The 24,424-nt window shown below is 35.5% G+C and overlaps 1 protein-coding gene and 1 long non-coding RNA gene across 3 annotated transcripts in view; one reads left to right on the top strand and one right to left on the bottom strand.

Moving 5' to 3' along the window:
- LOC111192523 (uncharacterized) overlaps window positions 1-24,424 on the bottom strand; it is a 45,322-nt gene that overhangs the window by 19,984 nt on the left and 914 nt on the right. The window contains exons 2-4 of the long non-coding RNA XR_002649960.2: window positions 21,699-21,766; window positions 18,803-18,875; window positions 18,206-18,302 (exon numbers count right to left, since the gene is read on the bottom strand). This is a non-coding gene — a long non-coding RNA (uncharacterized LOC111192523). The remainder of the gene's footprint in view (window positions 1-18,205; window positions 18,303-18,802; window positions 18,876-21,698; window positions 21,767-24,424) is intronic.
- Window positions 1,473-19,739, top strand: nfil3-4 (nuclear factor, interleukin 3 regulated, member 4). 2 transcript variants are annotated; one of them, XM_007233250.3, is made up of 2 exons: window positions 1,473-1,732; window positions 17,617-19,739. In XM_007233250.3, the coding sequence occupies exon 2, from the start codon at window positions 17,681-17,683 to the stop codon at window positions 18,461-18,463; it is 783 nt and encodes a 260-aa protein (XP_007233312.1). In that variant the 5' UTR covers window positions 1,473-1,732; window positions 17,617-17,680; the 3' UTR covers window positions 18,464-19,739. The 2 variants fall into 2 exon arrangements, with proteins under 2 accessions (XP_007233312.1, XP_007233311.1); XM_007233249.3 differs by lacking the exon at window positions 1,473-1,732 and adding an exon at window positions 1,785-1,882.

Consider the following 24,424-nt stretch of genomic DNA (forward strand, 5'->3'; position numbering starts at 1 on the left):
CTACATCACTTACTCTGCCATTTGCCAAACTTGGGCCAGGCCGTGTCGAGATTACCCACCACTTTCCCGGGTCAGGCTCAAGAAAATAGTCTGTGACGTACAGTAGGTGCCTGTTTTTTAAGATTTTTGGGCCCAATCTAAGCTCTACTCAAGAACAACCCAAGAACCCAAAGGAATAAATCTGACCTTAATTGGAAAAATAACTGCCCATTGCTGTAAAAAAAGACACCTACAATCTGATCTAAGTTTAGCAGTTGACCATATGCACAAAAAAAATCTAAAGTAAAACTCTATGGCTTTATGGAAGTAAGATGGAGTTGTTTAACCACAATTACATGAAATATGTTTTTAAGGACTAAAGGTGTAAGGCATGCAACTCCAAGAACGCTGTACCAACTATTAAACATGGTGATGGTAGCATCTTGAACTGGTTCTGTTTTGAGCAAAACTACGAAATCTGTTGTGAAACAGATAATGCAAACACAATCAAGATTTTAAAAGTGGCTTTTCAAAAGTTCTGACCCATACCTTATTAAAATATGTAAACTCCCAAAGAGCCCATTACAAAAGTCCAGTAGTGTCATGCCATTCACGTCCATGATGAAGGCATGTAAACCTCCTAAAGGATACAGACCCTTTTTGAGATATACCACAGTAGTTGCACCCAGAAGGAATCAAATGACAGGAATGAAACTTGGTCATCTTCAATGGTGAGTCCCCCGTTTGTCATGGATTGGGATGACCAAGGCACCATGGTGATCGCCATGATCTACGTTTTGTTGTCATGTGAAACATGTCCAACTAGCCTGGTTTCATAGTGTGGATGCAATTTTGTGCACAGCCAAAGTTACATTAATGAGGTCCTGCAACCAGTGGCTCTACCTTTTCTGAATGCACTCTCGGGTGCACTATACCAACAGGACAATGCTTGTCCACATACACAGATACTACGCCATGAAAATTGATTTTCACAGATTTAGTGCTACTGTGTTGGTCTATAACTTAAAATCTCAATAAAATACATTTAAGTTTGTGGTTGTAAAGTGACAAAATGTGAGACAAAAAAGTCAAAGGGGTATGCATTCTTTTGCAAGCCGCTGTATATGACTCAATTCATATGATCAATAGTTGCACATATCAATCAAAAGTTTTACTCATTCATTGTTTCTCATATCTATTTTTTTTTTTAAGAATAGCATTGAAATCTGACACTTCCTTCTTGGTGAAACTATTTTACAACGACGATGAAAATACACGTTGATGTTTTTCAAGTTGATATGTTCCAAATTTATTAGAAGAATCAGAGCTTTTAAATAGGTAGACCACCTGACTGAACACTTTACACAGTGAATCAACAGCTGAAGGGTGGGAAAAGGAAAGTATACTAATTGCTGTGGTGTGTGGGGGACATCAATTTGTAGCGGTAAATGTGATGAGTATCAGACCACTTACTCTTTTGCACTTACTCTTTGTGTGGGCTTTCTTTCACACACACACACAAACACACACGCACACACACACACGCATGCACACACACTCTCACAGCCGCGTATACACGGACCACAGTGTAGACCTTTGAGCTGGTTGTACAGGAGAAGTAGAGTGATGGAGGGGCTTGTGGGCAGACTTTATCGCGTAAGAGGCGGACAGGCAGAATCAAACTCACAGCGGCAATAACACCAAAGCAGCAACGTGCTCGAGTTGAAGACCACCCCACCAACACGTTTGTCAGGTGAGACATTCAGTTCACACAATATCAGGAGCGGGTGCAGGGGCCTGTGGCAGATGGCATCGAGTTGATTGAGTTGAATGAAGACGCACTCTGAAGGTCCACACTAAATCGCTGATGTTTGGTGACCCAGCAAGGTTTTCTGAACATCAGGTAAGAGTTCAAGTCTAAACTTTCAGATTGTGTCAACTAATATTGGTCTAATTTACAGAATTATGGAATATTATGGTGATTTAGATAGCAGATTTAGCTCTGTGAGATGCTACAGTCAAAAAATGGAGCCATAAAGCGCTACAATTGCCCAAAAGACATTTGAGCAAAGCCTGACTAAAACTATTTTTGGTTTCCTATATAAAGCAAATCTCTAAAATAGTGAAGAAAAATATGTACGTATAAATAACCTTTCAAAGATTTCAACAAGCTTTAGCTTCATATATCATATATAAGTTTCTGTAGCCTGTAGAAGATCTTTAAACTTTTTTGCCAGTATTGTTTAAAGCTGATTAAAACTAATTCTTGGAGACGCTAAAGCTATTAGTAGGAAGTTAAAAAAACATGACCGTTCGATAACTCACAGTACAGCTGCTGCACACAGAGCGCTGTTACTGTAGATGAGTCAACATTTACTAATACAAGAGTTTGACATGCGTTTTAGATTGAATTCAAGCGACCGTTATGCATATAGTTAAACTGTATATGTATCGTTAAACGTAGACCTAAGAGTTTTACTTAAGATGTTATAGACTTACACCATCATTCACCACTGTATATCTTCTTATTTGTCAATTGCTTGTTCTTTTGGTACAATATACAGCTCTGGAAAAAAAAAAGTTTCTTTGAAAACCTCTGGAACATAATCAAGAGGAAGATGGATGATCACAAGCCAAAGCTGAGCTGCTTAAATTTTTGCACCAGCAGTGGCATAAAGTTATTCAAAAGCAGTGTGTAAGACTGGTGGAGGAGAACATGCCAAGATGCATGAAAACTGTGATTAAAAAACAGGTTTGTGCCACCAAGTACTGATTTCTGAACATTTAAAACTTTATAAATATGAACTTTTGCATTATTTGAGGTCTGAAAACTCATTTCTCATTTTCTGCAAATACATGCTCTAAATGACACCAATTTTTATTTGGAATTTTGGGAGAAATTTTGTCTGTAGTTTATAGAACAAAACAACAATGTTCGTTTAACTCAAACACGCACCTATAAAAAGCAAAATCAGAGAAACTGATTCCAAAACTGAAGTGGTCTCTTAATTTTTCCAGAGCTGCATGTGCTCCAAAATTACTTGGAATAAAAAATCTTTGCATCAACCTGCATTGAAGGTAAATAATGTTCTTATCGTCTCCTCTAAAGTTACCATTTTGAAAAAAAAAAAACAATATCGTAAGATATGTGATCCTCTTTGACAGTCTAGTGTTTTTAGCATATGTTCAGCATGTGTTCTAAAACTAAACTATACTTAGTTTCAGTTTTTGAGAAACTTAGATATTTATCTTTGACCACTGGTGTAGGTGGTTGTTTTTGAACAGATGTGTGGCCAGATATGCATCGCAGACTCTTGATATAAAAATATAAACAGTTTTTTGGTAGTACACTAGGGAACTGCTCGAGAGTAAGAACCTAATCCTGTACATTCTACCACCATTTAACACATATACAGATATTCTAACACACACTCAGAGATTCAGTGGCCACAAACTTTTTTACGTAAGAAAATAAAGTACATTACACCCCTCAGTTGTACAAATCCCATTTACTGAAGTTGTGTAGCAGTTAATGATGTATTGGAAGAAATCTATCCTATCTGTTTTGGTGGAAAACCACAAAAAAGGAGCAACCAGCAAGATTCAGACAAGATGCCTCACCACACCACTCATCCAGTGATAAAGTGGGTGGAGAAATAAAAGTTTACATGATGGCGTAGTACAGTGTAGGGGTGTCCAAATCTTTTTTTTTTGAGGGGGCCACATTGGATTATATCAAAATACCAGTCTCCCTTTCCAAAAATACAAAATTTGATTTTAGTGCTGCAACTGTAACAAAACAAACAAACAAAAAAAACAAAAGCTCTTTTTAAGCACTATATAAAGTACATTGAACATCCATGTGAAGATAAGTATGGCCCCCATCAAGGAGTGGGGTATACATATTATGCAAGAAGTGAACAGCCAGTTCTTGAAGTATTGGTGTGCTGAATACAACAACAAAAAAAGAAAAAGGAGTCCCATTGAGAACTATCATTGTGATGAATAGACGACTGGGTCAGAGCAGGTCCAAAACAGAAGGTCTTGTTGGCTGACCAACAGGCAACAAAAAAATAAGGATTCTTTATAACAGGGTTTCTCAACCTGTGGGCCTAGGGATACCAGTGGGCCATAAAGCCTTCATATTTATAACCCCCTAAAATGCCTTGTCCTGTATACGGGCTACAGGTGTAGGTGATACAGAACCCTTTTTTCCACAGTAAAATAACTTATATAAATTCCCCCCCAAAAAATTGAGGGCTTTGAAATCTCCTACAGGACAATTGGAGAAGCTGCCTGTTTTCTATCTACTCCACTTAATAATTTCAGATTAGTAACAGGAATCAACCCAAATTCTGCATGTTTAAAATAAATAGATGTAGAAACTAGACAAACATAATGAAACTAAAAATTTTGAGGACATGAACTGTTTGATTGTATTCAGGAAAATATTGATTTTAAAATGAAGTTCAGGAATTTTATGATTTTATTCATTATATTTTGATATTAGCAGATTTACTTCAATATTTTTTTATATTTTCTGTTACAATTACAATTATGCTTTTAACGAATGTTCCTTATCAAACAAGAAAGCTTTTTATGTGATGCTTGAACAGAAGTCCTTAAGATTTAGTGGTGTAATGTCGGACAATAATAATAATAATTGACAAAAATCATGACCAGTTAAGGGGTTAAACTGTAAACATTATTTAAAGATGAATAAAAACACACAAATGAATTCACTTACTAAAGGCAAAGTAAATATGATTTGAGCAGCGGATGGGTGACTGATTCAGACAATTAGCTAACCAGAGATGGAGTTTCTTAGACAAAGAAAAAATGGTAACACTGTTCCTCAGAAAAAGTACAAAAATAAATGTTATTCTGAATGCCCTAATTAATAAGTTTGCAGAATCAACACTTGAGAGAAAAAAATACATTAAAGTTGAGGCTTGTTTTCTTTATGCCTTGTCATTATAAACAGATGGGCCTTCAGGTGGAAAAGGTTGAGAACCTTTGCTATACAGAATAGTCCTACTGATCGAGGGCTGCAGCCTCGGCTCATATAGGAACGCTGCTTGTGTGTAGAAGGTCTGTGACAAGCAGTTAATGTAGGTCGTTTTAATGATACGTTCTAAAAATGTGACAAAGCGCTCAAACAAAGAGGTCAGAACAACATCTAACACGTCCACCACCGACACACTTTCAAGGAAAAAATACCAGCTGCAGTCTCCAGTTATCAAGCCTTGTTTTCAATCCAAAATAACACCAAAATACGTTTCTGTGGAGGAACAGGTGCTGTGCTGTAAAAGAAACATTAGGGGGCCAAAAAGAAGAAGTTAAGCTGGAGTTTGTTACTGAAAAGCGCCATCTAAAATTAGACAGTTAATAAGCAGCAGGTGCAGCTCTGGCCAAGGCCTCAGGAGACCGTGTGCCAGGAAGTCTTCATCCTGCCTCTTGCTCCAGAGCCCTGACTGCACACCACACACCAACCAGCGAAACCAGAAAATGAAAATCAATTCTTTCAGTGTTTTTGTTGCTTTAGTGTTGTTTTATTGTTTTAGTCACCGTTCCAGCAGTGGACGTCTTATCATGCGGTATTCAACCAACTGACCATCATGACTATGGAGTCTTCTTGACTCATCCTGTGTAGGAAGGAAAAGGCATAAGAGACAGGCCAAAAAAACTTTTTAAGCCTATCAAGGCTGGCCCTGTGGTGGCAGCAGCACAGCAGTAGATGTATTTATAGTTGTTGATCATGTGAGACCTGCCACTCTACTTTCCACTGTTTTCAGCTTTCACAATTACCAGCTGGCCAGTGAAGTGGCACCAACCACAGAAATCAAACCAATAAAAAGAGCTCTGAAACAGCCTACCCTATTGTACTGCTCTCTTAAAACTAAGAGGTAAATAAAGCCATACAACCCTTATTTTTTTCAGTCTGTTGCACAGAACATGTGGTACTTTTTATGCAGGTTAATGTAAGTAAATTGCTGTGTGAAGTTCTGTTTTTGAGTATATTATTTTAGTTGTTCATTTTGTTTAATAATGAAATACTGCCGAAATATAGAGAGCAATCACATCCAACAAACCTACCAGACCCCTCTGTTTTTAGAATGAATTTATCACATGTTGAAGGGATGGTCATGCCAAGTTACTAATACAATTAATTAGAATATTTTATTCTCTCCCAACTCAGATTTACTACTGCTTTCAATTTAAAAGATCTTAATGACTGTTGCTTTAAATTAAACAAAATAAATGGGTGCAATGAATGAATGTCTCTCAAAGCAAAAATAATCTAAACAATATTTTTTAATTGTATCAATCATTAATTTTTTCACCATTTCTGGTACAATAGGAAACGAATATTATAAACGAATAATCATTTGACCAAGTAATGAACCACTGAGATGCCTTTCCTAAAAAAGCCTAATTATAAGGTTGGTATATATCCCCTTAATAATCCATTTTTTAAAATCCAAGAACTGAACTTTAACAACACATGCTTATTTATATGAATGTCCAATTTCAATTCACGTCAAATCGTGTTCACTCTCATGTCAATTAACATAAGCATAATGGATATTTTTAGGCACATAGTTCCTTGCAGCAGTAAAATAACACTAGATATACAAGATTAAAATACAAAATATATCTGTCCAGTCATCATTTATTTTACTTCAATCCTGGACACACTAAGTGCATTGTTAATATCATCACATGTTGGGTTACTAACAGTTTGTTGTTGAATCTAGTGTAGATACCTTTTTTAAAATATTTTTTTAAATTGCCAAATAGATCAAAGAACTATATATTCTTTATATGTAACACTGATCCAAATATATAGATATTAAGATAATTTGTGAAAATATACATCTGTATAAAAACTGTATTAAACTGCATGTGAAACCTGAAAGTGGAAATTTATAACTGGCAACACATTTTATTGTTTACAAATAATTATTTAGCTTTGCATTAATTATTGGCTTTGCAGATATTCTTATTCCAAGCAACCTACAATCATCTTCAGAAGCTAAACATACAGCTCTGGAGATAATTAAGAGACCAGTTCTTGTTTTAAATCAGTTTCTCTGATTTTGCTATTTATAGGTATATGTTTGAGTAAAATGAACATCGATGTTTTATTCTATAAACTACGACAGAATTTCTACCAAATTCCAAAAAAAAAAATTGATTTAGATTTTATTTGCAGAAAATGAGTAACAAAAAAGACGCAGTTTTTAGTTTCAGTTTTCAGACCTCAAATAATGCAAAGAAAACAAGTTATATATACATATTATAAAGTTTTACGAGTTCAGAAATCAATATTTGGTAAAATAACCCTGGTTTTTAATCACATTTTTCATGTATCTTGGAATGCTGTTGGATAATTTTATGCCACTCCTGGTGCAAAAATTCAAGCAGTTCAGCCTCTGGATTATATTCCAGAAGTTTAAATTTGGTAAAATAAAAGAAACTCATAATTTTAAAGTGGTTTCTTATTATATTCCAGAGCTGTATATTGAGTGCTCAAGCGAACTGCGGGAACGTATGACCTTCGTGACTTTTATTCTCACTTCGGTAACACTTTCTACAAACGTCTCGTCTATCAGACTCGACAAACACTTTCATAACACATTATACTACATTCATAAGGCATTATAAACATGGCTATAAAAATATAGAAATATTTATAAAATGCATCACTCATAATAGCATGTTTATTATGCATTATAAATTATGATCTTATCGTATCAAGCCTTGTCCCAGCTTGAATAGTGCATCATTACTAACAAAGCTGCTTCATGCTATATGAATTATACTTAGTTTGAATATTATAATAGCTTACAGTCTATAGTAAGTTATTGTACTTTTTCCTATGCGCCAAATAAAGTGACAGCTTTCTTTGTTGGTATTTATTTATAAATCATATTATGAATACAGCTTATGAATATACATTAAACATGGCTATAATGTGTTACACATTTACTATTTATGGCCATGTTTAAAATGATTTTATTATTAGATTTTATTATTAAACACCATTTAAAAAGAAAACGTAGTACATGGTTATATATTTGTTTACAGTTTTCTTTCTAAAGCGTTTGTATGTAGATGTCTGGATTCGGCGGAAGGTTGGTGGAGATAAAGATGATTCAAGCGACGTGTAAAAGAGTGTAGGGTGGTGTTAAATTCATGCTTCTCTCAGCTCACTCAGAGCACAGTACTAACTGCGTAGCTTTTCTGGCTGACTGACTGATGTACTAATATATTTTACACCATAACCAAAACACCAGCATGGTATATTGCACTACTGGATCTTGTGTACTTTAATTTGTATACATACAACCGAAAACTAATAACATACATGACAATAATGCATTTAAAATATTAGAACTTAATAAAGTTTAAGTTCTACATTACCTGTTTCTGACTTTTACCTCATTTGACATGCATGTGTACCAACTGTGCCCAGAGAAGCTTGGTTTGTGGGTTTGACCAGGGTAGAGTAAGTTAAGGTTTCCAAAAGAAAGTTCTCAGTGTTTTACTTATGTATTCGCTTTTGTGCAACTGTAACCTAATAAAACAGATGGCATTCCAATGTTAACTTTAGACATAAAGACCTGCAATGCCTCCAAATGCTGATCTGTAAAGGCTAAAGCTGATTTTTACTTAAGGGTAAATTAGTGTAATGTGTTTTTCAATAGGACGCGTCTGGTGTATACTATGATGAGAAGCCAATTCATTCAATTCACAGGTTAAATACAATGCTGAAATGTGTCCTAAACAAACCATAAGAAAAAAAGCACAGATTGCACTCATACAAATATGGTAGACAAGTCAGCAGTGTTAGTGACAAAACAGTTCTACTCAAGATGCTGTCTCTGAGAAGTTGATTTTAAAAAGCCTAAATCAGTGTAATTAATATGATACATCAAAATGTTCAATCCCATATTCAGGAGTTTTGCCACTGATGTTAAAAACATTTATATACATATTTATGAATATTTTTTTTTACGTTTTGACATAATGAGAATCTTGTTCTTCATATTGCACTAGTTCAAGAGGAACTGACTAGTATAAGTGTTCTAAAATTACTTGCAAAAATTTTTATTACATTGACTTCTATTGAAAGTTTTAAGTTAATTTCTTTCTTCTGTAAAAGTTGCTGCTTTGGACATACAAAGTTCTTGGGAGCCTATGTCCACGGTTTTCTAACTTTTAAGATGATGTAAAAAAACAACAACAACAACAACAACAACAGGAGTGTAGGGCGATGTAGTAAACATTGGGGTCCACATCCACATCCAGTTTAACTTCAAGGTTTCCATGAAGTCCAATACAGAAATGACTGTGATTTACATGGTAGCTGGATGGTTTAACATATCTTCTGAAGTCCCCAGGGTTCTTTGTATTACCATCAGCCTATAAAGCTGATGAAAAAGTAATAATACTTATTATTGTTCTGTAGAGTAGAAGTAAATTGTAAGTTTGTGTACAGTATCTAACATTTCGAACACTAAACACAAGCAAATACAATGTTGTGAAATTATTGTCAAACTACACATGAAAACCGTAGTATTATAGTACGTGCAAGGAATTTTCTGAGGTCATCTGGCGTACTATCTAAGGATGCTTTGCATACCTTCAGTGATATGCCTACCATACACAGTTTGAGAACCACTTGTCTAGATAATTAAATGAGTCATGCACTGTCATGCATTTTTAAAATCTGTCCAGATTACTGTATGATCTGTTTATAAAAAGGGTACCACTTTAAAATAAGACTACCTTTATAAAAGGTTTATAAATGGTTTACAATTAATTTATAAATTGTTACTAATTAGGTTGTAAATGCCTTAAAAATCATTAATAATCAGTTATAACACATACATAAAAAGGGCAACAATATAGATGGCTGTGGGTTCACTATTTGACAAACAACAAGCCATTGTTGCCCTTTCTACCTATGTGTTATAACTGATTATTAATGATTTTTAAGGCATTTACAACCTAATTAGTAACCATTCATAAACGAATTGTAAACCATTTATAAAGGTAGTCTTATTTTAAAGTGGTACCATAAAATGTAACTAAACTAACTTTAACTAGACTAGTTTTTACCAAAATTTAAATGTGAATACTGTTAATATGCTCTGCAAAATATTTCTTAATAATGGAGGATTAAGCAGTCAGTTCAATTTCTACCTAAGCTTGTTAAAGCTTAAGCAGGTTAGTCTAATACATAGACATACAGACACACACACATACACATAAACAGATAAGGGATTTTTTTTACTCATTTTCTTTTTATAGAAAAAATAATACAGACCTTTGCTATATGTGCCAGCACCTGGCATTATTAAGTTTCACTGGGTAAAAGTACTAGAAGTAAAAGTAGTAAAAGAAAAAGGAGTAAAAGTACCAGAAAGTGTAGAACAGTGGGAGTTAAGGACCAGGCTTCAGAAACACAGCCCTATACTAAGATGTTATTCTAGTCATTCTAGTACTTCGCTTTTGGTACAGATTTGTATGTGTCTTAAAGAACAATGTGCTAGTAAAGTAATGAGTATTGAGAATACCTTTTACCAGAAAGTAAAATAGTGTCACTTGAGTTTTTGAGAAGTACTGAGTAATTTGTAATGGATTACTTTTTAGCAACCAAACTATGCTTCTGTAATTAATCTACACTTTAGCTTACAAGAACCTTCGCATAGCTGAATACCCTCTGCTATAGCCTACAGTGTAGCCCCAGAAATGTAGCTACACATTGTGGAGAAGCATTAGGTAAGCAAGCCATTTTAACGTTTATTCACAGATGAATCACATCATATTAAGACTGAATCAACATTGAATTATGAGTTGATTTTGAAAGATAAAGCAACACTGTAATTGCTACATCTCACTTTTTTTTTTACATTTGTTAAACTATAGATTATGCTTTCTTTTCATTCTACATTGGAGACTCAAAAAATACAGTTCTTCGAAGGTTTAGTAAGGAAAGTAGCTGTATATACAGTACCAATCAAAGGTTTGGACACACCTCTTCTCATTCAATGTGTTTTCTTTCCTTTTATGATTTTTATATATGTAAACATTTAATATTAAAAACAACAAAGTTATACAGTAACACTGAATGTTTTTGTAACAAAAAGTGTTAAACAAATAAGAATATGTTTTATACTTTAGATTCTTCTAAGTAGCAACATTTAGCTTTGAGGACAGATCTGCACACTCTTGGTATTTTCATCTCAGTCTCTTCATGAGGAAGAGTCATTTGGAATAGTATTCTCAGCATCTTAAAGGAGTTCCTGGAGGTGCTGAACAATTGTTGCTGCTTTTCCTTCACTCTGTGAAGCTCCAGCTCATATCAAATCACCTCAAATCACTTATCTCAGTTGGGTTAAGGTCAGGGGATTCAGAAGGCCAAACACTTTTTAGTACATAAATTCATATGTGTTGCTTAATTGTTTTCATGTATTTAATATTAATCTACAATGTAGAACATAAGTTAAATATAGAAACAAAGAAAAATATTCAATGAAGATGTGTCCAAACTTTTAATTGGTGCTTTAGATCCCACAACACTCAAAAAACACTGAATGCTAAAGAGATTCTTCAGAAGTTGTTTTTTTCTGTTTTTAACACATATATTTATATGTGAAGTGGTCTTATGATCAAAATATAATAAATCAATATTTCTAAGGAAAATATATTTCATTAAATCCAAGTAAAAATTTTAACAGTGATTTATAAATATGTTTTTTTTTTACTTTTTACAACCATTTAATATTAAAAGTTGTTTGAACATATTTTCTAATATTTAAACTACACTAACATTATTTCAACCACATTTCAACATTGACGGTTGGCCATGTGCCAGCTGAGTAAATCAGTAGAATTTACATACACATCATTTTTTAATGTGTGGGTGACAGCAAAACATTAAAAAATAGACTGCAGTTGCTCCTAAATCAGTATTTTGTATTGTAAAGTCAGGGCTCCACAAAAACCCAGCATTTCGCATTGGTAAATAAGTTTGTGGTGGCATTCATGTGCAAACACTGTTCTCATACAGAGTTCCCCAATGGTGGAACAAACTACCTTCCACTACCAGATCAGGAGAATCTCTCACTATCTTTAAGAAACTCCTGAAGACAGAGCTCTTCAAAGAGCACTTACTCTCCTAACACCTCTAACAAACTAACTAATTCTAACCTCATCTCCTTCTTCCTCTTCTATACTCCTCTATCCCATTATTTCCCTCTGACCTCCTTAAGGCACTATCTATAGATGCTTTATTTTTAACTTCTATTATTTTTGTACTTAACCTCTTCTATTATTTGCACTTCAATATTGTAAGTCGCTTTGGACAAAAGCGTCTGCCAAATGTAATGTAATGTAATGTAATGTAATGTAATGCAATCATCTCATAAACATAATATTTCCAACACTTGAAAGAAGCATAATTACAGGGTGCTTACAACAGTGCACAGTCTACGCCGCAGACTCTGCATTGACATAGGGCAGAAGTTTAAATCAGCCTTTACACCCATACCAGAATCACAGATGCAGTACACACCATTCGACAGATGAAGTAAAGAGTTTATTTACAATAATATTACCACCACTGATGATAATGTTTGCAACATTAAGAAGTGCAACATGTTAAATTAAGCGTGTGATAGTTTCAGGTTCTTCAAACTGCAGCTAATGAACTTTAAATGTAGTTCACAAAAAAAAAACTGACAAGAGCTAACAGTTGGCAACTGAAACAGAGCATCACAGAAATGTGTGAAAGCTTATCTCAACTACATACTGACAAGTGAGAGGAACAGTCACTGCTGAAGAAAAAAAAGCAGGCAGACATGTTTGCGAACACATCTATAATGTTTTTTTAAAATAAGTCATACAGAGTAATCTGTCTGATATACAGAGTAAGCTTATGTTCGGCCTAATTATTCAAAATGTCACTCACATTATTAGAAACTGAATCATTTAAAAAATCTGAATTTGTTAATAAGCTTAAAAGCTTTAAAAAAAAAGAAAAGTGCCCATCTCCCATATAACAGCAGTAAGCTTAAGTGTATAGCAAGACCAACTTTTAGTTCTCCTATGGTGTCAGAACTGTAGTGATATTTTTGTAAAAGAGACGTGTGTAGAACCTTTACAATGTTTAAAGAAGGGGATGTAAAGTTCTTTAACTATTTTAAGGTTTGTCACATTTGTATATCTTTTAAATAAAAGTTTCCTTATAGAACTAAATTTCTTTTTTCTATGTCATTACTCAAACAACCCTGTTGTTGCACACTAGTCTTTTTTAAAATTTTAAGTCTTGCTAACCTATTTAACAGTCAATAGCCCTGCCTGTATTGGATTAGTTTCTCAGGGAGACGTCTGTGAATTTTTTTTCACACGTCTACTTGCGTCTGGACTGCAATTGAAAAAACAGGAGGACCAGTGAGTTTGTTGGCTTTCTCTGTCACAACATTGCGTTCAGTAGCTCTTCCATTTTCACTCACTGTTGTGTTCTTGTGGATCTCCGTGAAAACGCGCGCTCGAAGTGTAATTATTAATTTTCTTAGCAATAAAATCACAGAGGACCGCCGATAAAAAAGAAATTTACCCCAGGACCCCTTACAATAATCCCCACCGGATAGGGCCAATGTGACTCTTAAAGACCACTCGGTGTGCACCTAAACATATGATTATGCTGACAAATATCAACCAGCCATAACATTAAAACCACTCACCTATAAAATGCTGTGTAGGGACTCTGTCGTGTCACCAAAGAAGCACTAACCCATAAAGCCATGGACTCCACAAGACTTCTAAATGTGTCTTGTACTGAAAACTACACACTGGAAACACCCCACATGACCTGCTTAGTGACACATCACCTCTCAGTGATTAAATGTTATGACTGATTGGAGTTTACATAAATAATCCTTTATTGCATATTTTGAAAAAAGTAAAAAACTAAATATTTAGCCAGGAAGAACTGGTCTCTGTTTAAAAGTGCTGAATATATTTCTCTAATTTTGATATTTAAACTCAATAGCAGAAGAAACACACTGCTCCCTTTAGTGCAACTTCAGAACCACAAACACCCAGGGATAGGTCAGGCAATGCAGCTGGCCAAGGCAAGCTGTTGAGACAGCAGCATTATATGGCAGAGTGCGGTGGAGTGTGCATTCAGAAAAGTTGGCGCCACTGGTTGCAGGAACTCATTAACGTTATGAAGTCCGAAGGTGATATGGCATCGAACAAAGTCAAAGTATTCCCTAGAACTGTATGTGTTCAGAACTATGTTGCAAAACCAGACTATACTCCCATATTTTTTTATATCTCCCATAAAAGGCAAAACATATCTGTAACGTCTTTGCTCTTATTTCAGAGGAGCTATTAAAAATGCATTGCCTCACAATGAAAGAGCACAGTTTCCAACACCTCGCTAGAAAATTTGTCATGTATCTTTCAGCTGAATCTGTGGTAAAGGACAGATATATAAAGTTTATGTGGGCAACTAACATTAATTATTCAATGTCTGCCAAATTAAGAATGTATTCATCTCACATCTAACACGACTGTAATGGCAGTATTGCGCACTATAAACTGTTTATCATAACCCATGTTTAAAAAGGTGTTAGAATTACAGACTTATGCTAATGACTGAAGTTCAAAGTGTTAATGACTAATGCCCACTGTTACTTCTATGTTTAAACACTTAACAGACCATGGGCAGAACGTCTCATTACACACTTCCATAAACAGAAGAATACCTACAATAAGTTTGTACAGACATCTTGGCTTAATCCATTTTTTTTATTAACATGGTCCTAAATAACCATGAACAACTGATTGCATAGTTTATCATGTCTAAAAGGGCACTGTAAACCTTCAGAGCCTGGGAGTGAAGAACAGCTAAAAACACTATCAGCCTAATTTCAGAAAGTAAATGTTAACAACCCTAAGATACACCCTTGGAGTACTCCTTCAGTTATGTTAAACTGGGTACTGTTTTCATTGAACTGTGACTGTAAAGCATGAGCAACTAGAAGATCACTCAGTCACTAATATCATGCAATAATATCAGTCATTTTTATGACTGTCAGTTTCTTTGAATTAGTCCCCCAGTGGTCTACCCTATTCATCATAGTCGACATGTAGTCGACTATGTGAACATTGTTCTTCTCAGCAAACAAAGACAATTTAATCTTTCAGAAGATAAGTTGCTGCTATTTTGCCACTCTTCATTCTATCTTGCAAATAATTTGACACTTCTAGTTTGCTTTCTGATGGTGTTAGCTGATACAAAAGCCTCTTAGGAATTTCTGTAAACTATATGTAGCTCATGTCTTATCTGTGGTTTTGCACTTGCATCTACATCTCTAGACCCCTCTTTTTTCTCTCATTCAATCAAAAGAAAACACAAAACGGCCTGAACGTCTCTCTCATTCTCTTTTTGTACCCTGCCCTGTGATAAACCCATAGAAACTGTCTGAGCAGTTCAGCCCTTACTGCTCTTAGCCCTGATTCCCTCACCTGTGTAAAGAGTTTAATAAATGAAAGCTAAATGAGGTGGATTGTGCAGGTTGGGGGTGGGGTGGTGTGGGAGGATGTGGTTAGCCAACAGTTGCAGACACACTCAGCAAACCAAGAGAGTGGACACGGTCAAAAGTCAGAGACCAAAACAAAAAGGTAGAGACATGAAGGCTGGTGTTGAGTGGGATGAGGGAAGAAAATTATTCCATGACCAAAGATTTTCCGTAGGTCTTGTTCTAAGTACTTGTATCTGTTATCGGCCCCAACAGCTCATTATATGCAAGGCTAACCTGGATGTTCTGCACCTGAAATGATCAAACCAGATCTGATAAGCACAGTATAGCTCATGAGTGAGCTCCAGTTTGAGATAATTCAGAAGGGAAGGAAGTGTGCATGGCAGCATATTTCACTTTTGACTCTTTCACGGTCTTTCTCTCTCTCTCTCTTTCTCTCTCTCACTCTCTTTCTGATTTAGTCAGACCAGAATCTGCTTCCAGTACCTAAGCAAACTCACAGGGCCAATGTATATCTAATATCTTTCTCTCTCTCTCTCTTACTCTCACTCTGTATGTGATTACATCCACCCAGATTTGACTCTCAGTATCTAAGTGGACCCACACTGTCTGAAACCCAATAGCATTTTTTGTACACAAATTCACTTCACTACACAATTCCCTATGAGAACTATATTTTTCCTATTTAAAGAACCATATTAAAGCTAAAACAGTTAAATAGCTTCAACATTTTTCACATTTCTTCACATATTTTTTGCACGTTTTTTTAGACATATTTCTGTTTAGAACCAAAGCAAATTTTGCTTCAGTAACCCTTTATGGAACTTACTTGAAGTGTGTAGCAGATAACTGTAAAGCCAACTTGGACCACAAACCATGTTATCAATTACATCCTAGTTTTCTTTTAGAATAACTAATACAAGTTACTGTGAAATTTACATTTTCCCTCATTTTCAGTGATCAGACAAAGTATACTTAATTTAGACTGTTTTGACATCATTCAAAAGTACTTTTCAAAAGTATTTTCTTTATTTATTACATTATACTACCTATCAGCAGCTGGATGAATTTTCTTTCATAATCTGAATACACCCTGAAGCTGTGGAGGGTTAAAATGAGTTTTGAAACACCTGTCACAACCACAAGGGGATTTTTCTTTTTTTCATTGCATCGCTGTTGCTCATAAAGGTGATTCCAGACAAATAACTATTTATAACTTTACGAAACCAAAGCCTTGTCAAGCTCATGTAACTGTGGTCAACAGCAAACATTGAATGAGATGATACAACACAGAGCTATAACACAGTCTGTTGGCAATAACTTTTTAAACATACAGGAGCACTTTGTAGTTCTATAATAACAGACTGTAGTCTTTCTGTTTTTCTGCATACTTTGTTATTTTCCTTGCACCCTTTTCTTCAATGCACAGAACCCAAGTATTACTTGGTTTGTATATCATTCTCAGCACTGCGGTGACACTGGCATGGTGATGGTGGTGTGCTAGTTTGTGCTACACTGGTACGAGTGGATTAGGTAGAACAATGCAGCCGGTGTTACCTCTTATCTAGGTCGTCCACCTTGTAGATGCAAAGTCAGAGACAGAAGCTCATCTGTTGCTGCAGAGTTTGTGCTGGTCACATTCTAGTATTTTATTACTGCTTTCAGGAATCTGTCCATAGCAGGCTGTCGGTTAATTATTTTTAGTCTAGTTGTGACAATGAGGTGTTTAAAAACTCCAGCAGCACTGCTGTGTCTGATCCACTCATATCAGCACAACACACACTAACACACCACTACCATGCCAGTGTCACTGCAGAAGACTGAGAATGACCACCCACCCAAATAATACTTGCTCTATGGTGGTCCTCTATGTTGAAGAACAGGGTGAAAGAAGAATTATAAAGTTTGCAGAGAAACAGATACAGGACTACAGTCTGTAATTATAGAACTACAAAGTGATATGTGCTCAGTGGAGCTAGAAATGGATAATGGGTGTAGAAACAAATTATGTTATACCCTCGTATAAAATTTAGTAACTAATTTCTAAAAACTGTCTTTTTATGTGTCCTTCCAGGATAGTACAAGAAGTTCTGAGAAAGCATAAGACAAAGGAAGAGAAGACATCGCTAAACCTGCTGATGCTGGCTAGGATGCAGTCTGCATTCTTGCGAATAAGGGCGGAAGCAGAGCAAGAGTCTGAGGAGGCATCGCTTAGAGGCCTTGGCTTGCGTCGCAAACGGGAATTCACTCCGGAAGAAAAAAAGGACACCTCCTACTGGGAAAAACGGCGTAAGAACAATGAGGCGGCAAAGCGCTCTCGAGAGAAGAGGCGGGCGAACGACTACATGCTGGAGACGCGACTGGTTGCACTAAGCGAAGAAAACGCAGCCTTACGTTCCGAGCTACTAGCTCTGAAGCTTCGGTACGGTCTCCTTGCCCCAAGTGCTCCTTACACCGCCCACCAGAGGAGCTTCCTTCAGATGCATCCATACACACCACAAAGCTCAAACTCCTTTCCTGACAGAGAGCTCTACTGGGGAAGAAGGAGCCAAGAGCCTTCCCAGTTTGCTGGATACCAACGAGGGCCTGCAACCATAGCTGCCCATCCTGGCTCAAATCTTCTCCCCACACATTCCCTACCCATCAGCAGAGCATATCCTTACCTTCTAGATGTACCTGGTCTCCTTCCTTCTACAAACACATCCATGCTCTTAGGCCCCGTGATCCCACCACTGACTAGCTCCTGCCCACTGCTGAAACCTGGAGGTCAGAGGCTCATGTCAGATGATGAAGGTGAGCAGCAGGTGCCAGCCGATTCCAACGCCGCCCTGCCTCACAAACTGCGGCTGAAGAACGCCAAAGTAGCAGAGCACAAAGACAACAGAGCTGCATCCCCAAGCCCTATATATGTGTCTGATTGAGACCAAACTAAACTAAAAAAGAGGTGGACTGTTTGGATCATTTTGACAAATGTGAACATTGTATATATAGAACTTAAACAACTCAAGTGTGATCAACAGTTGTTGGTCTTAAATCATGTTTCAGAGCATTTTTATGCCTGAAGGTCTGAACCAGAGTAAGAATTAAGGTTCATGCTCATATTACATTGTGTACAATTGGTCCAGTTTATTTGGTTTTCTTTCTGCAGTTTAGTAAATAAAGAAAAAAAAAAGAACTTTGGTATAACTTGTTCACATCACCTAAATGCACTGTATTTCTTTTTCGTGACATTGATTGGTTCATAGAATGTAACCAGTTACCTGCAGTGAGTTATGTCCAGGTGATATGCCAAATTCTGCCTCTCTGCCAGAATCTGATTCTCTGCAAGTACACCTGCACAAAACAACAGAAGCAGAGTAAGAGATTACCCTCTGATTCCTTTTATTTCACTTCATAAATAAAAGTTTATCCACAGTTACAGCAGATACAGAAATTACGAGTGTCTGTTGACCTATACTGCTGCATGATATGTGTACATGCCAATGGGAGTCAGATTTTGCCACAACACCTTTTTTTCATCTTCTGTCTTTAAAGGTTGACGATAGCCCGTCTCAACTTCCTGTAATTGGACCAAAAGTCTAAACAATCCAAAAAATTGTTTTTTTACACTGCAAATGAGCCAGACAATGGTTCACTTGATCTGATTTGATAGCAGCTCTTTCGATCAGAAAAATGGTGGTTGGTTCTTTGGTTACCTTTAAAACATTCAATATATGTGTGAAAGAACCCTAAATTAATCCTGGTTCAGTTTTATGCATATTGGGAATTCAAAAGCAAAAAAAGTTTTTTTTTTCTCAATGACATCTGTGTTGTTATCTGCTTGGATTACCAATTGACTCTTGATCTGTCATTCTTGTTACATAAGATGCTGTTCATAATAGCAATAAATAAAAAAAACTCGATGTTATTTCTGTAAGTGAGAACATGCACAGTAATAAACCTTCAGCTAACATTCTAAAGCTGAAATTAGTAACTGAATAAAGTTAGTAAGTAAAATTACTAAAAATATTCAGTAGTTAAACTAAACACAGCATATATATGTCCCCCTTACTAGGTATATAAAAACTGGTAGCTGGAGAATTTTGCTTTCCTACAGAACGCAATGCTTCCCAGCAAGTGATTTTTGTTGGTTTCTGAAGATTAGCTCTTTGTTTTTCTTATCTTTTTGCATTAAATAAAGTTCATTTTGTATTTTTACATTCTCTTAAGGCTAGAGGTTATATTTGGATGCATTTTACTGGTCAAGAAAAGACACCTACATTCAAGGTCTCCTTCAACTGATCTGTGCAATTATTATACACATTCACACACTAGTAGGTCTGCCATAATAAAAACAATTACATATTTTTATTTATTTTATTTTGCAATTAAACTATGTGTAGACTTCAGTTTAGAAAAAATCTCTAGATGGTCTAAGTCGTCGTCCGCTTAGATTGTTCACTAACGTTTGAAGTGATGCAATGACTAAATTTAGGAGCTCCAGATCACCCCTAAACATGTGCCTGCTATTCCCATGATGGTCACCCAGGAAAAAAAAAACATAAGTTGATAAGCTAGCCAGTTAACCAGCTCTTGACCAGCACAGTGTATGTTGCATGTCCGATTTTGTTGATGCTTGCTCACGCTGGTTGACCAACCATACATCATAGATCTATTTGCTGTTGAAAGATACTGGGAGAATGGGGGGCAAGTGTCTTTCTGCACAGACAATCTTTTCTTGTACCAAATCAGCCAGTGGAAAAAAGTAGATGGACTCTGACTGATGAAGTGTACCCAGCTAGAACTACCCCAGCAGGCACTAAACACCAGTTTGAATACAGAAAGACCTTGGACTTGAAAACACTTTGATACTTTTTGATACTTTTTGTTACTTGACATAATAATTTTAAACCAACAAACTAACTGATGTAAGAATGCCATATTGACTCAGTGTTCAGACTGAGACATTGGCCAGGCCTTGGGTTTTAGTCACCACATCTCATGACTTAACGTTGATATTTTATGTCAATTTGTTTTTGGAATAAGACATCTGGAAGATGATGAAATTGGCTTACCCAAAAATGTTGGAATTTCATACTAATATTAGGGAAGACTTGGATTTTGGTTTCTAAATATCACAAATTTAAGCTATCTATTAATGCTGATATATTAAAACCTCTATTCAATTCCAAAGTGTGAAAGTGTTTTTTTTTGTTGTTTTTTTAAATTAAGATTATTAAACTATTCTTTCCTTGACATAACATCACTGCTTAGCCACAAGTGCAAAGCAACACAGCATCGCTGTTGTCACAAAAAGATAGTAGGGTCTAGGACAGATACTTTTAGGGTATTGTATTGGCCACTTAAATGGTAATTGAAATCCTATAGAAATTAATATCAACTATTTCTTTTGGATATTTTTCTGTTATAAAGCAGATAAAATATTATACTTCCCAGGGCATCACACTCTTAGGGATTCTCTTTGAGGGAAAAGCTCATGCCTTTCTGTGTCATTTTTTTATGACATCACACCTGCTTTTAAACATGACCGAAAGTGGTGTGAACTGATTGTCTTACTCATCTCTGTATGCATTATTCATTGTGTCATCTTCAAAGTGTTGGTGAATAAACTGCTCCAAAAGGCAGAGAAGTGACGTTAACTTTGGAAAAGTAGAAATAGAAAAAAATCTCACAAAAAGATGAAGTGACTCAGAAATTTAACACAGCTGAAGCACTTGAAGGTGGTACGGGGGTGTCGTGGTTGGCAAGTCCGCCTGTCACTGTCGGGGCAGTGGGTTAGACGGTCTGGAGTTAGAGTTTCTCTGTGTGGGTTATCCATGTTCCACAGACATGGATGAATGTGAAATAGTCCCTTCAGCTTGTCAAAACAAGTGAAATGGTATACACATCTAATATAAAAAAATCTATACATTTTTAAAAAGGAAATATTGATAAATTTAAGAGAAACATCTTTTTTTTTCTAATACATTTTGCATTAGTAAATCAGATTAAAATAAAGTTATTCAGGTCACTTCAGGATCTACAAGACATTATAATATGATTTTAAGAATTGGTTTAGGCATATAAATGTATTTGTAAAATACACATCAAATCAACAATTTAGAAAATAAACTTTGTAAAGAAAAGCTATTTAAGAAAAAAAACTTTTTTAATTACCTCCTTGTAGATGTTTAGATTCACTGGTCGTTTTTCACAGTAGATGACATGACTCCTGGGTTCCATCACTACCATGGTAAAGAAAGCAGAGTTGGTAAGTTAACCATTTCAGATTAAATCAAATCAGGTTTATTTGTTCATATGTATTCAAATGTGGTCAACTAGCAGTAACATGCTTGGATATCTGTATGGTCACATGAACAAGATAAATAATATTCAAAAAAAAGTGAAATATATAGATAAAAAAAGGTATAAAAAATAAAATGTACTGTATACACATAAAATAGAGAACAGATAAATAGAGATACACATGGCATTAACTTGTATGTATAAACGAAAAATGTGCAATCAACTACCAAAAAGTCATGTAATCGTGTCTTTTCTCACTTTCAAATTTGGTTACAATTTGTGTTTTTTTGTGTTTTTGTGTTGTTGAAATAACATGATCTAACATTATCTTGCCTTATACTGATATTTCCACATTGGTCCAAATAAAGAAGCCTTAATAGGCAGTCCTACAGACAACACTGACATGGGTTTAAACTTTTCAGGTGCCTATTTCTTGTCTCAGGAATAAAAGAATAATCCTACTTTAATTCAGGTATCAACTTGACAATCCTTATTATAGGATTATACAAAGGTTGCTGAAACCCCTTGTAAGACACAAGAGAATAGTATATGTAAAATCTGTTGTGTAATAAATATTTGTGTCATATTGACTTTTATTCTGACTCTTTCTTCCACAGCTTTGCTGTGAGACAGGCCCATGCGGAAGTAGTAAAACTATCAACTGGGTCTGTTGTGGTTTTGCAGTGTTAAGACAGGGGGCTGCATGTGAAGTTTCAGTGGCAATGAGAGGTTGGAAAGGTGGAGGGAGGGGTTTCTCAGCAGTTATGAGTCATTTTGGTTAGTAATTAACAGCAAATACTTCAATAGCCACAAACAACAAACAACACATTGCAGCACTGAGCAAGAGCACAGGCAATCGGCACTAACTGAGGCTTCCCTCAACACATTCCTGACTCACTGCAGCAGTGACTAACTGTCTACGACTCTGAATAAATGTAGTTACTCGAAGGTTCCACATTTACAGTGCATCGTTTTAAAATGCTTTTACTTCCAGAAGACAACACCAGTGATAACAACTGAATGTTAGGAATGAGTGCAAAAATTACAATACATTTATTTTTCAATGTGTTTGCTGATTTAGTCAGTGAGTGCTGGTGCAAGATAGTCACAGGGTTTAAGGATTATGTACAAATACCCTATGTCTAAAAATGGTAATAATAATAATATACAATGCTGTGTTTTTGTAATCTTTGAGAATGCTGTTGCAATTTTGTTTTTTCATGTTTAAAAAATGCTTTAGAACAATATGAACATTCACATTTCAAAACCTATTATAAACTAAAATCTATTACCAGCACTTACTAAATACAACCAAATATTCAACAGATAAGCTAAATATAGTTTCTTTATTTTTAGACTCATGAAGTAAGTAGCTGGAAAGTTTTGCTTTTGCTAAAGAATGTGGTGCTTCCCAGGATTCAAAGTGGTTTTGTTGGTTTGTAGCAATGACTGCATACAGTCATTTCTAAAAATTAACCCTTCCATGTGGGTTATCACATTCTCGTCATGTTAAAGGTTAGATCTAGGTGCATTTTACAGGTACAGTATTTGTTACATTTTACCATGAAGATTATTTATAAGAAAATATATAAAAATAATAAATATAATTTATAAAAAACATGTATTTCCTTATATTTTACATTATTATTTTATATTAAAGGAAATAATGTACAGGGAAGATATCAAACTATTGCTAGTAAAACCTTACAATACATTAGATATGCCCATGTGTTCTCGGTTTGAGATGAAATCGGTCAATGAGGAAGGAACTGTGCAAGAATGACATTAATTGGGTTAATAATCGTCTGTTAACAAAGCTAATAAATACAACCTGATTATTGCAAGCTGAAATATCTAGAAAAGGCTTTAATCATATTTTCACCCATTTGCCCAGAGGTTACTAATATATTAGCTACACATTTTAGCTTTAAAATAAAGCAAGCAATAAGGCTTTAAAGAGCAAATTTAGAATTAAACTAATTTTATTCAAACAAATAAATAATCAGAGTAAAAATCATGAAATATCAGATATAGTCCTGAGGTACAGCAGAAAAGTAAACTGCATACAGTTTTAATAAGATCACATTAACAAGTTTCTGAGGTCCTGAAACGTATGAATGTACCGTATTTTTTGCATTATAAGGCACACTGTATTCCTAACAGTAGGAACAGCAGTGTTGACATGTTTTCCTTCTAAATTCAGCACCTAAAAATATAAAGCTAATTTAGGTAAACGAAACTGTAATTCTTAAAGTCAAACAAGTCCTTGATGTTAATTTACACCGATTTTTTTATGAAAACTTTATTTGGGTGAGTATAGTGCTTCCGTTTATTTACTGTAAGCTTAGATATACAGATTTCCATTATAGCTGTTAGCTCCTAATGCTATCCAACAGTGCTACAATGAGAAACCTTTAGTGTTCCGGTAAACCTGGGCATATTAGCTGGCAGTTCGCCCCACATATCTTTATTAAATCACGGTAAACACACAGGCTACAGTCCAATATACCTGCTTCTGAGCGGTGAAGGAGCTAGTGCTGTGGCTAGCGATTTATGCTAACGCTTCTCCAGTAGTGCTAAGCAGGGTTAGCAGCAGA

The sequence above is a fragment of the Astyanax mexicanus genome, chromosome 16 (assembly GCF_023375975.1).
Source record: "Astyanax mexicanus isolate ESR-SI-001 chromosome 16, AstMex3_surface, whole genome shotgun sequence".
In the NCBI taxonomy this organism is placed as follows: domain Eukaryota; kingdom Metazoa; phylum Chordata; class Actinopteri; order Characiformes; family Acestrorhamphidae; genus Astyanax; species Astyanax mexicanus.